Below are 13,151 nucleotides of genomic sequence, written 5' to 3' on the forward strand. Positions count from 1 at the left end.
AATCACACCCAAGACAAACACAGAGAAGCAGCCTTTAGCTTCTGTGCTGCTCTTCCATGGAACCAACTGTCAGAAAATCTTAGTTCTCTGATGTTGGTCATTTTGAAATCAATACCTTTTTTGTACAGTTTTAGTTAGATGTAAGGCACTGCTATTGGGCACTGCTCTCAGAGACAGTATTACACTGCTGATCTTTTAAAACTCATCATTCACTTATGCCATAAACAATAAAAATAGGAAGAATAATGTGTATATATATATAAATTTTATTAACTTCATTATAATTGTTTTCTCTTTAAATCAACTTTAAATCAACTTTATGTATTACCTTGTAAAGAACTTGAATTGTGTGAATTGTGTATGAAATGCCATACAAAATAAACTTGCTTAGCTTTGCCTTACACCTAATGTAAATTGCACCGTATTGCTAATTATGCTTAATAAATACAACATTAAAATAATTAATTGACACAAATTAAAACTCATTCAGTAATACATAAAATTGCCACTTTTCTATGAAAATGCATTTTGGTATTTTCTGCATGCCTGCATGAGAATACATTCATTACCACAATGAAACACAGTGTGATGATTCACAAAGACTATTGATAAAGGTAGTGCCATCACTGGGTGAGCAATAGAGTGACCAATGAGATTTTACACATAATCATTTGCATAGCAGATTACAAAAAATGTGTATATAAGCAAAAGCACCAGACATGAAAAATAGGAAAGTAACTTATGGGACAGTGAGCATGCTAACATCCAATGAGTGAAAATCAGATGGCTGTGGACATTTTAAGTGAAGCAAACGTATTTCTACACAAAGAAACCATTTAGGGATTATACTTGTTTTATTTTTACAGCAAATGAGGATTGTAATCCTTTTTTAAAATGTGCCTGGTTTTATATCCATATATACTGAGAGCTTTTCTGGTATTGTAATCAAATATACTGAGAACAAATGGTGGAAAATTCCTCTGCAGAGTTCGTGTTTGTGCTTCATGGACTTAATGACACAAGAACAAACAAACACATTTACTTTGGATTTGGTCTTTTTGTCTACATTGTGACTCTGCTTGTAAATTTAGCACTGGTTATCACAGTTATTCTAGACAAGGCACTTCATGAACCTATGTATTTCTTCATATGCAGTTTGTTTATAAATGGAATATGTGGTTCTTCTGCTTTCTATCCAAAGATCCTTGCTGATCTTTTATCAGATTCCCACACTATATCATATACAGCATGCCTGATACAAATATATTTCATTTTCTTTTATGCTTTGTGTGAATTCACATGCTTAACAGTCATGGCATATGACAGATATGTAGCTATTTGCAAGCCTTTAGAATATCTCTCTATTATGACACACCAGAAGATCCTAAAACTGCTGACATTTAGTTGGCTTTACTCCTTTCTGCAAACATCCATTGGGGCTGTGCTGACAGCAAGACTTGCTTTATGTGGCAATGACATTGACAAGCTGTACTGCTCTAATTGGGAGGTTGTTAAGTTATCTTGCACTGATGTAACTGTGAACAATGTGTATGGATACTTCCTATTGTTTTCTCATGTTTCCCAAGCCATGCTCATTACTGTGTCATATATTCACATCATCAGAGCTTGCTTGCAGTCCAAGACAGGGAGAGTTAAATTCATGCATACATGCCTTCCCCATGTAATAACACTCATAAATTTCAGTGTTTCCTTAATCTTTGATGTCATGTATGCTCGCTATGGCAAAAGCCAGGGGTTGCAAGCTCTGCACAATATCTTGGGTATAGAGTATCTTGTTGTGCCTCCTCTCCTAAACCCTATAATATATGGAATGAAACTAACTCAGATACAGCGTCAGTTTGTGAAAATGTACAGCCATAGACTTAAAGCAGTGAGACACAGTTGACATTGGTAACAGGCACACAACGGACAGATATTGTACTGAGAGGATAGAGGAGCCCTCTCATGATTTTCTTCAGATGAGAATGCAGTCTGGATTCAGCAGTGAGGTTTTGCATTGCCAAACAGCTGGATTTAATACCTTAGAATGAAAATAAATATTATTAGTATAAGTGAACGTTCTTTTTGCTCCTTGTCTCTGTTAATCCTTGAAATGCTTGAAAAAAGGGTCTTGGTGACCACAATGGACTCTATAATGAGCAACTAAAAATTTCATGACAATCTGCCTGTGTTCATCAAATAGGAAATGTCCTTACAGGAAGGTGGTCCTCTGTTCATGTCAATGTACATGGAAGAGTAGGCTAAGCACTAAGCATATGTGTCTGTGGAAGGAGGGGTTTTGGAGAAAGGTTTGGATACATGCATCAATCATTGTTTATGCATCAATTCTATATCTGTTCATAGCATTCACATAAGTCATGTCCATGTGATAGCTGTGAAAAAAAATGTATGAAAGGTCTATGTGTATAAGAAATATGTTGGTATATAAGGGGTTCACTATTTTAATAGGAATTTCAGCAAAATGTATTGGTCACATATGGCAGGGCCTTACTGTAGGCCTATATGGAATATCTATCTTTGTGGCAGGGCCTTACTGTAGGCCTATATGGAATATCTATCTTTGTGAAATAGCCATTTATGAATTACTTTGTAATCATGAAACATAGTCCTGTATATACGTCTACCAAATTACAAAAAATATATATCAACTAAATGTAAACTGTGCATTCGTATTTTGATGAAGAACAAATGAGAACAATTACTGCTCACATACTTAATTTCTGTCAGTTTTCAGACAGAGTTGAAAATGGCTAAATCTGCATGTCGTAGGGAAGAAGATACTTTTGAGGATACATAATACATAGTGGATCTAGGCTTATGTAATATAGGCAGCCGCCTAAGACACCATTTTACTGAAATTGATTTGAATGTGGAAGTTGGGAGGCTCAAAAAAACATGGGGAGTCTGAGTGCACATTTTCTAAACTTGGTACAAACAAGCTTGGCAGAGGAGTTCTGGCTGCCTTTTGTCTTGTATTAATTATTCATGAGCAATGTATTCTTTTAAAATAAAAGGCAAAAGCCATCAGGAACATGATGTCAAAAAATGAAAAAAGAGGATGACAAGAAGCATAAAAGCTGTGTAAACAGAGTGTAGCTTGGCACAAAAGACTTAGAACACAATCATTGACATTCAAGGACACTTATCCTCTGAGAAGTTCAATTTGTGCAAAACACTCGAGATGAAAGCATACATTTTATGTAATTGGAGGCTATAGGCACAAGAACAGTTTTTTTAAATGTAGCCTTTGCCAAATGTTTATACTGGTGGTATATGCTTCAAGTTGCTCAGGTTTCTAAAGGCAATGTAATTTTTAAAAAGGTTAGTGACCATGGCTGTAGAGTATATTTACAGGGAAAAGGAAAAGGAAATTCTTCTATACATGTACAGTGCAAGATGAATGAATTCCTATTAGGACAGGTTAAAATAAGATATACAAGATTACAGATTTATATAACTAATAACAGACTGTTGGCTACTTTCTATTGGGAAATTATCCATTCTAATGTCAGGGCAAACAGGATTTTCAGAGACAGACTCAAAAAACAGTTCAAAAAGATAAAAGGAAAAAAAAAAAAAAGAACAGCAAATACCATTGAGGAAACCCAGCTCCGAAAACAGGTTAAGGAAAAAACTTTGCAACAAGCCAGAACACAAAGTAGCCTCACAAATGGTGCAGGTAATGTCCTTCTGGTGTGTAATAAAGAGGAGTGGCTTTTAATTAACAGGTCAGTGAGGCAATGTGATAAGTCCGCAGAGCTAACCCATCACCAGACCACCCACAGGACAGAATACAGTAAAGACTAATGGACTTACCTTTGAGATTTCCATAGGGAGAAGCATGCCCCTGCATTGGTCTTCTTCTAGGAGCTGGGAGGATCCATGGTGAACCTGGGAGAGGTGAAACACAGCATGAGGAAACCTGTGGAAAGAGTAATGTCACTTAAAAGCTAACTGATAAATACTTACATTAACATATTGCCATGTTAATATAATTATGAAATATTATGTACATAATTGCCCTATCTGAATATTCTTTATTGTGTTGATTGGTAATCACCTCTAGTACCTCTACTTCACAGTGGTGTGGTCCAGACTAGGGGAGGAGCTTGGGGTATATAAGGCAGGTACTAGATGTAGCTAGGGGTTCTTCAGTGTAGGTGAAGCTGTATGTGTGATGCTGAGTCTATGTGACTTTGCAGACCTTAGAATAAGGATGCCTTTAGTCTTATTGGTATTTTGATGACTGGAGACTGGAATCCAGCAATGCTCTTACCTGGTAGACCATATCACTATCCATGTCCAGAGGAAGGGGAGGAGTGTTGAGTGGGACTGCATCAGTCAGGGGACTGGGAATCATGGGCCTGAGGAGAGACACACAAAATGAGGGTGATGTGGTAGATACTAGATAATTACTCCACACCATTGATGAGGTTGATTGGCAGTACACCCCTCCAATGGAGAGAGGTCTGTGACAAAGTCTACTGCTATGTGACCATAGTTGTGACAGGTACTGGGAGTGGATGGATTACCTGCAGGTGGATATCTAGGTAATTTAGAAATGTTGCAAACAGAGCATGACTTCACTATATTCTCCACATCTACCTTTAATTCCTTCTACTGTTTTTTTCCTCAAGAAGCTGTTGTGTCCTCCTTATGCCTGGATGCCCTGTGGCCAAAGATGTGGGAACCCTGGTAACAACCCTTAGGAATGGGGGACAGTTTACTAAGAGGGCATGAAGAAGGAGCAGGCTAGGTGCTGGTTTGTGGGTCCACAATCATCTACATGGGCTCTGGACAGGGCATTATGTTTTGTGTTTTTAATGCCAGGATAGTTGAACTAAATCAAAGAGGGTAAACCCCCCCCCCCCCCCAAAAAAAAAAAACAAAACCTTTGCTTGTAGGTAATTTAGCCTTTTCAGAGTATGGAGGTATTCTAGGTTTTGGCTGTCAGACAAAGAAAGGAATGGAGGCCCCCTCAAGTCAGTATTGCCACTCTCAAGTGCTGCCTTGATAGACTGAAAACTTTCTCTCATGTCTTTTCTGTTGGGAAACAGGCAAATGGGTAAAGCTTGGCTGAGGAACCCTGCCTCTGAGACAAAATAGTCCCTACCCCAATATCAGAGGCATCCACCTCTGCCAGAAACGGTAGGGCTGGATCTCAGTGTCTCAGTAGAGGTGCCCTGATGAAATGTTGCTTCAGGGAACAAAAGGCTTGGTTAGCCTCCAGACTCCAACCCACCTTTTTTTCTGATTATCCTTGAAGTGAGACATGAGGTGTTGCAACTGAACTGAAACCCCTGACAAAATGCCTATAGAAGTTGGTGAACTCCAGGAACTTCTGGAGGTTATGTCAGGTTTTGGATTCAGGCAAGGACTGGACTGCCTTCACCTTTTTTTGTCCCATTTTGATCCGTGAAAAACTGATGACATATCTCAGGAAGGACATGTGTGTGTAAATTAGGTGAGTATACAAGGATGTAATTTGTGTAGGATGTGACAAAGTGGCACATCATTTCTTGTAAGACCCCATTTATGAAAGCCTGGAAGACTGATGATAAAATGAACAAACCATATGGAAGAATATTCAAATATTCTTCCACTCATCCCTCTCATGAATTTGGATGTTCTGTTTATTACTTTTTTCCCTTAGACTTAACTACATCCAACCTGGAAATCGGAAACCTCCACTAGACATCGGAGACTACTCTATCATGAAAAACTACATCCAAAGAACTATCTAAAAATGTAAGTAACATTAACATTTTTCTTTTTCTATTATGGATGATTCTGTTCTTCAGTGTGCAGAGTGCAGTGTGTTTAGCTATTCTTCATCTGTTGTTAGCAAGAGTATCTTTGAGAAGTGTAGGTTAGTTGCTAGTCTGAAGGAGAGGATTTTAGTGCTAGAGGTACGCATCCAGACCTTAAAGTGTTAGACTGTAACGTGGGGTAGGTGGAGAGCGAACACACATGCGCCATTACCTTGGGAAGTCATAATGGACAGAACGCATTGAATATAATAAATAAATAATAAGTTTAACAACTGACACAGACTAACAATACAGAATACAATGAAGAACAACCAGGAGAACAGAAGAATAATAGGATAACAGGGTGTTGGCGAGAAATAGGCAACAAGGAAATTAAACATTAAGGAAAGACTAACAGAGAACAACGACAAGGTATAAAACTAGGACAAGCAAGGAGTACACTGAACTGGACTATATAAGATAGACAAACAATAACCAAGACAAAAAACACAGGTAATCACAACTCAAAGGAAAACCACACAACACCTGCATATAGAAAAAGGGGAAGAGAAACCAAACTGAAGAGAAGAGATGGGAGTACACCTGACGAGGAAAGAGAGCGGAAAGCAGGGGAAATGGAGAAAGCAGCATAGACAAAAACACAGAGAGAAAGTACAACAGACTAATGAACAGAAGAAAACTAGCAAACAAGAACAAGGAAGACAAGATGCACAGAGAGAGTTACTTAACCTGGACCGCGAGGAGGAAGTACAGGAAAAAAAAGCAGGATCTACCAAAAACAATGACCAGCAAACATAAGATGAAGACACAGGTTTTAAATAGACACACTATCAAAGGATAAACAAGGATCAGCTGGTACTAAATGGGAGGAGACAGGAAACCATAGAAACATACGAGTGGGAAAACAAGAGAGTGATTAGGTTGTAAGGGAACCGGGGCTCTGGTCTGCGGGTGTGACATAGACATATCGAGGAATTAGAATACAAGCTCTGGATGCCTTAGGCAAAGTTAAAGAACCCTCAACTCCTGCACTACAGTCCTTGTAGAGGGGCAAATGGGTGACGTTATGGCAAAATAGCTGAGCTTCGACTCACCCATGGGAGCACCACATTTCTCCCAATTGCATTTCCACCAGGTTTTCCCCACTCTGCGAGGCACTTGCTGAAAATCCTGGTTATAGGGCGCTCTATTTTGCGACCAGACATTGCAGGTAATCTTAAGGTCTTAGGCAAGCATAGGTTCTCTAAGATATTCACATGGGAGCTAATGATATACACTTTCGCCAGTCATAGATTACTAAAAATAATATAGCAGAGGTGTGCCAATTAGTGAAGGCAATGTCTGATGCTGTGGCATGCTCTGGTCTCATCCCAATGCGGTGCGGTGATATAATGTACAGCTGGTTATCTTCGCTGAACTGCTGGATGTCCAAGTGGTGCTCACAAAACAATATGGGGTTCATAGATAATTGGACCACATTTGAGGGCAAGCATGGCTTTTTAGGGCAGGATGGTATCCATCCTACTAGGGAGGGTGTTGCACTCCTCTCTTGTAACATAAGACAGAGTCTTATGACAGGCCTAGTTAATCTTTGACAATCCAGAACGGCCAGGCAGCAGAAAAATAGGCAAAAATGCCTGATAATCGCTACGAGAGGTTCACCATATTGATACTGTCTGTTCTCTGAGCTAAGCAGAAATACAGAAAACTAAGAAAAACATGTCTTATAACCTAATTAGTATTAAAGTAAGTGATGCACAAAACACTGCCTGCAACTTTCATTTAAAGTTAGGTGTACTAAATGTTAGATCCCTAATATCGCTCATGATAAATGAAATAAATACCCTAATAAAGCGCTCATGATAAATGAAATCCTCACAGAGCATAGATTTAATGTACTCTATCTAAAGAAAACCTGGAATCAAGTCAATAGCTAGATTAGCTTTAAACAAAGTGTGTCCTTCTGGCTACAGCTATGTAAACCTCCCCTCATCTTACTGGTCGTGGAATAGTCATTGTGGTTATTTATACTGATACTTCCACTCATTGACATTTACAGGCCACCAGAACCCTCTTCAGAAATTTTTAACAAGTTTGCAGATTTCCTCTCTAATCTAGTCACTCTAGTATAAAGAGCCATTATTGTTGGTGATATCAATATTCACTTCTGCCAAAGACCTCCTGAGATCAGCCTTCTAGTTCTATATTAGAATCAATTGCTTTCACCCAATGTATAAAATAACCCACACACTCGGGTGGACATACACTTGATTTAGTACTAACATACAGTGTAGAACATAGTTATACTATTCCAGTCTGATGCCATCTTGGACCATTCCCTTATTTAATTCAAGCTACATATAAGCCACAGTATAATAACCTCGTCTCACTACCACACCAGGTGCACAGTCACGTCAGCCACTGCATCTAGATTTATTGTGAATCTCTCAGACTTATCAGTTGTGATTGGGATAACCTCAAACTCCACAGAACTTGATCAAATGACTGAATGCTTAGAATTAGTTTTTTTTCTGCACAATCAATGATGTTGCTCCACTTAAGAATAAAAAAATGAGGGGCAAAAAATTAGTACCTTGGTATAATGATCAACATAAACACTCAAAATAGAACGTAAATGGTACCATGCCAAACTTGTAGCATTCCAGCATACTGTCACAGAATGCTCCCCTTCCCACTGTTCACGTGGTACGGCTACGTGGGAGTTCATCATCTCATTTGAAACCACGCTTATGTTTACCACACACCTGCACCTGCTTTAGTGTCGTTATGTTTGTATGTGTTTAAACCCCTGTTGGTGTGTGCATTTTTGTCGGTCTTTGATTCCATTTATGTTTGTGGTGCACATTCTGTTTGTGAGCTGTGTTGCCCATGCCCGTTGCCTGTGTTCACCTTGCCTGTTCTGAATGCCACTGTGTTCATTATTCATGTTTGTGTAATAAACATCTGTCTCCGTTAAGGGAGTCTGTGTTTCACATGGAAGGAGAAGGATATCTCAAGTATAGATTCAATTACTTATTATCCCTTGACCCCAATAAGAAAAAATAAAAGTAATCCTGGATTTCTATTTAGCCCATTTGCACATCTTATTAGGAATAAAACTGACACCAATGCTCAGATTGCAAAATCACATAGTAGTAATGAGTTCATAAAATTTTTAATAAGAAAATTAAGCACATTAGAGATAACATTCAGAATATTAACCTGACATTGGGCAGCTACTTATAGATCAGAATAACCAAGCCAAAAAAGACTCTAGAATCCTTACACCTATCCAAGAGCCTGAACTTACATCTCTGATCTTGCACTCAAAATCCTCCACTTACTAGATTCACTGCCCAAATAGTTTCTTAAGTTAGTACCGATATACACTTTTTGGGATCGGGCCCCATTCCTATATACTGCCACATATATTGGACACATATATGCGCAAAGGGATTGCGAGCTCATTTGGGATCCCAATACGTGCTAGGTTAAGTGATCGTCCGGACAGTGTTTACTGCTCTTTACTGACCTGATTACCATGGTCGATATACAGGTTTTGGGACTCACTAGGGGCGCTCTTGTGCTTTCTTGCCCCTCACCCCACCCTAGACCCTAGTTCCACATATAGATTGAACACCCTGAAAGCAGTTTGAGCACAGAGAAAGATATAATCCCAAATCAAGCATGTTGAATGGTGTCATATATACTTGGAGTGGGATGGTCCGTTCATTGGTCCACTATATTCCATCCTACCTGTAAGGGGAGGTTGGTCCAGCTGTCCTGTCCATGTCTGTCTATCTGGCTAATGGATCCCACTCTGAGTATATATGAATGGGCACCAAAGGGACACCGGTCAAAAAAGGTCAGGAAAGGTCAAGGAAGGCCCGATTGGGCCCCAAAGTGCATCGATTCGCTCAGTGGCACCCCTTGAGGACAAAAATGGAAGTGCCTGACACCTAGAAGTTAAGGAACAGGAAGTAGCTTTCCCTCACTTGTAGGGTCACATGATTTCACTGGCAGGGTAAGGGAGGCTCCAGAGACAACATATTAAAGTGCCAGACCCCTAGAGTTTATGGAACAGGAAGTAGTTTTCCCTAAACCCGGCCTTCTGATATGTTATTCAGGGCACCCAGATGAGCCACCGGCCGACACGACGAAGTCTGGGCCCATCCCTAAACACTGTAAACATCCCACTCCAAGTATATTTCCATTCATATCTCATATATTTGTTTTGTACACCCTTTAGAAAGGTCAGATTGACACACAAATTCATTATGTTTGCCAGGGACAACCCATGAGACAGTGTGTGAAAGGAGGACACTAGTGTGTTTTCTATTACAAAATCCCTGAGGATTTCTTCTTACATTGTGTGCAGATTTGAAAGGACACAGACACAGAGCAGGCAGAAAATATTTTTCAGGAATAAATTTTTTTTTTTCTTGGCCAGGGAAGGGCATAGCAACCCGACCTTCTGATATGTTATTAGGGGGAACCAGATGAGCCACCATTCGACGTGGCAAAGTCTGTGCCCTGCCCTAAACACTGTTTGTAAACATCCCACTCCAAGCATATTTCCATTCATATGTCATATACTTGTTTTGGACACAGTTGATTTTTGTTGTTTCTGATCACCTAGGGGGCCACTGCCCCAATATGTCATCCAACAGAACTCCTACATCCCACCCATGAAATTTTGTGACCCTATTGGTCCTGTTCCTGAAATGATAACCCTATCCCTTGATGTGTAAGTTTTAGGGCTCTAAACATCAGCTGTGTAACGTAGGAGCCCCAAGCTCACTAGCTAGATACTAGACCTAAGTGAGTTGAAGCATCCCAAGTTTGAAGTTTCTAGGTTAAAGGATTTACGTACGCCAACTTGTAACATTAGCTCTCATAGTCAATGCATTTGAATAGGAGAGGCCTAACTTACATTTCAGGGCCTTAAACACAAGCCGTACAACATAGGTGTCTGAAACTCACTAGCTATATACTAGACCTAAGTGAGATGAAGTGTTCCAGGTTTGAAGTCTCTAGGTTAAAAGGTCTATGTATGCCAATCCATAACATATACACTTAAAGGCAATGCATTTGAATAGGAGAGGCCTAACTAAATTTTCAGGGCCCTAAACACAACATAGGCGTCCAAAACTCACTAGCTAGATACTAGACCTAAGTGAGATGAAGCATCCCAAGTTTGAAGTGTCTAGGTTAAAAGGTGGGCATAGGCCAACCCCCAACATGTGCACTTATACTTTCTGACAGTCCCACTTCAAGTATATTTGAATTATGTCAAATATATTGTCCGAGAGATCCCAATCAAAGTATATTTTAGTTGTCAAATATACTGCATGTAGGATGGTGTAGGATGGTGTCCAAGGTTTTCTACCTGACCCCATATCTGTCTCAAGAGTTGTGAAATTCTACTGTCCAAAACCCATATATATTCTTGAATGGCATATACTTGAAATGGGATCATTAGATCTCTGAATTTGTGGGAGAATTTGTGGTTGAAACTACTACCACCATTGTCTAAATCTGGATCACTCTTACTAAGGTTGTGAGTTTGGAGCAGATTGGAGAAAGTGAAAAATTTGGAGCAAAAAATCTCCAAGGGAGTTGAACCTTGGAGTTTTTTTGGGTGAAAATGTTGACCCAGATGTACACAGGGGCCCTCTTTTTGTCTTGATATCTTGTACCAAAGCTGAGATCTGACACTCCCACTTCAAGTATATTTTAGTTGTGTCAAATATACTGCATGTGGGATGGTGTCAAATTCAAGTATATTTTAATAATGTCAAATATATTGCAAGTGGTATCCCAATCAAAATCTATTTTAGTTGTGTCAAATATACTGCAAGTGGGATGGTGTCAAATTCCAGTATATTTTAACAATGTCAAATAAACTGCAAGTGGGATGGTGTCCAAGGTTTCCAAAGTTATTATTGTAAAAGATTATTTTTATGCTTTAATACCAATTTAACTTGTAACCAGCAGTATGACCTTAGACAGAAATAGATTACTAGTGAGATGAACTGATGGAAGACAGTTGGTGCCCAACTTATTAAAGACCAGCAGTAATCAGCAGTATGGCCTTAGACAAAAGGCCAATTATATATAATGACCAATTATATACATACATAAAAATTTATAAATATATACATTTCAGTGATGTCAAATATATTGCAAATGGGATGAAAATCCCAATTCAAATATATGTCATTTGGTGTGTCAAATATACTGCAAATGGAATGAAAATCCCAATTCAAATATATGTCATTTGGTGTGTCAAATATATTGTAAATGGGATGAAAATCCCAATTCAAATGTCATTTATTGTACAAAAATATACTGGAAATGGGATGAAAATCCCAATTCAAGTATATTTCAGTGGTGTGTCAAATATATTGCAAATGGGATGAAAATCCCACTTCAAGTATATTTTAGTGGTGTGTCAAATATACTGCAAATGGGATGAAAATCCCAATTCAAGTATCGTCGGACATCTGCCACTCTATGGAGAAATGTCGAATTGCAACAAAATGACAAATTTTGGATTATTTATATCGCCCACAGTCCCCACAGATGGGCTAGAAGTCCTGTGCCACCTCTGACTGAGTCGGGGTGACCCACAGAGCACCTCCGCTGTGCCCCCCCAGTTCAGGAAAAATCTGGGCGGGGCTGCACGCAGTGTCCACCAGATGAAGTGTATTATACTTGAATTGGGACATTGGGGCACTATCTAGAGGAAATCCTACCTGAAGTAATTGAACCTTTACTAAATTTAATAAAACTCCTTCTTGAACAATAGCTACATATCTAAATTATTAAAATTAGCATTAATGAGACCACTTAACAAGTTTCCTTCTGGCTCTAACTTTTAGCTGTGCTGCCATAGCTAAATCTGTCAGAGTCCATCTTCGCACATTATAGTTCCCTAATTTACACACCCTCATACCTGGACATGCCTAATAATCTATTCTGCCACTACACCTGATGTCATGTTGTTACTGAGCCTCCACCTGTCTCAGCTGCCATGGCTCCTCCCACTATCCACTGATGCCTCCTGCTGTAGCCCACCACACCTCTACCCCAGCCAACTACTCCTCTGTTGCCCTTGATGGACTTTCTTTTGCGAGATAGGTTTTGGATACACACACCATTGGGACCAGATTAGGACTTCTAGAAAACTAGACTAGACATTGACTGCTTTTTTATATAATGTTTTTTAAAATAATTAATTAATTTTTCTCTTTCACTACTTATTCTGCTCCTTATTGTTTATATTGTTGCTATTGTAGTGTCCATAGTTGGCCAGAGAAGGATGGGCCCCCCCCTTTGAGTCTTGGATCCTCTCTA

General features: G+C 39.2%; 1 protein-coding gene across 1 annotated transcript; it reads left to right on the top strand.

Moving 5' to 3' along the window:
* The first annotated feature begins 860 nt into the window (after positions 1-860).
* On the top strand, positions 861-2,411 carry LOC113574714 (olfactory receptor 4B13-like). Its single transcript, XM_027005821.3, has one exon. It carries the CDS (start codon positions 965-967, stop codon positions 1,904-1,906), a length of 942 nt encoding a protein of 313 aa, XP_026861622.2. The 5' UTR covers positions 861-964; the 3' UTR covers positions 1,907-2,411.
* The last annotated feature ends 10,740 nt before the right edge of the window (positions 2,412-13,151 follow it).

Source organism: Electrophorus electricus, chromosome 17 (genome assembly GCF_041902795.1).
Source record: "Electrophorus electricus isolate QZ-2024a chromosome 17, ASM4190279v1, whole genome shotgun sequence".
Taxonomy (NCBI): domain Eukaryota; kingdom Metazoa; phylum Chordata; class Actinopteri; order Gymnotiformes; family Gymnotidae; genus Electrophorus; species Electrophorus electricus.

Bases quoted from the DNA above. Each gene is read 5' to 3' on its own strand.
- LOC113574714 (XM_027005821.3), top strand. From the start codon at position 965: ATGGTGGAAAATTCCTCTGCAGAGTTCGTGTTTGTGCTTCATGGACTT.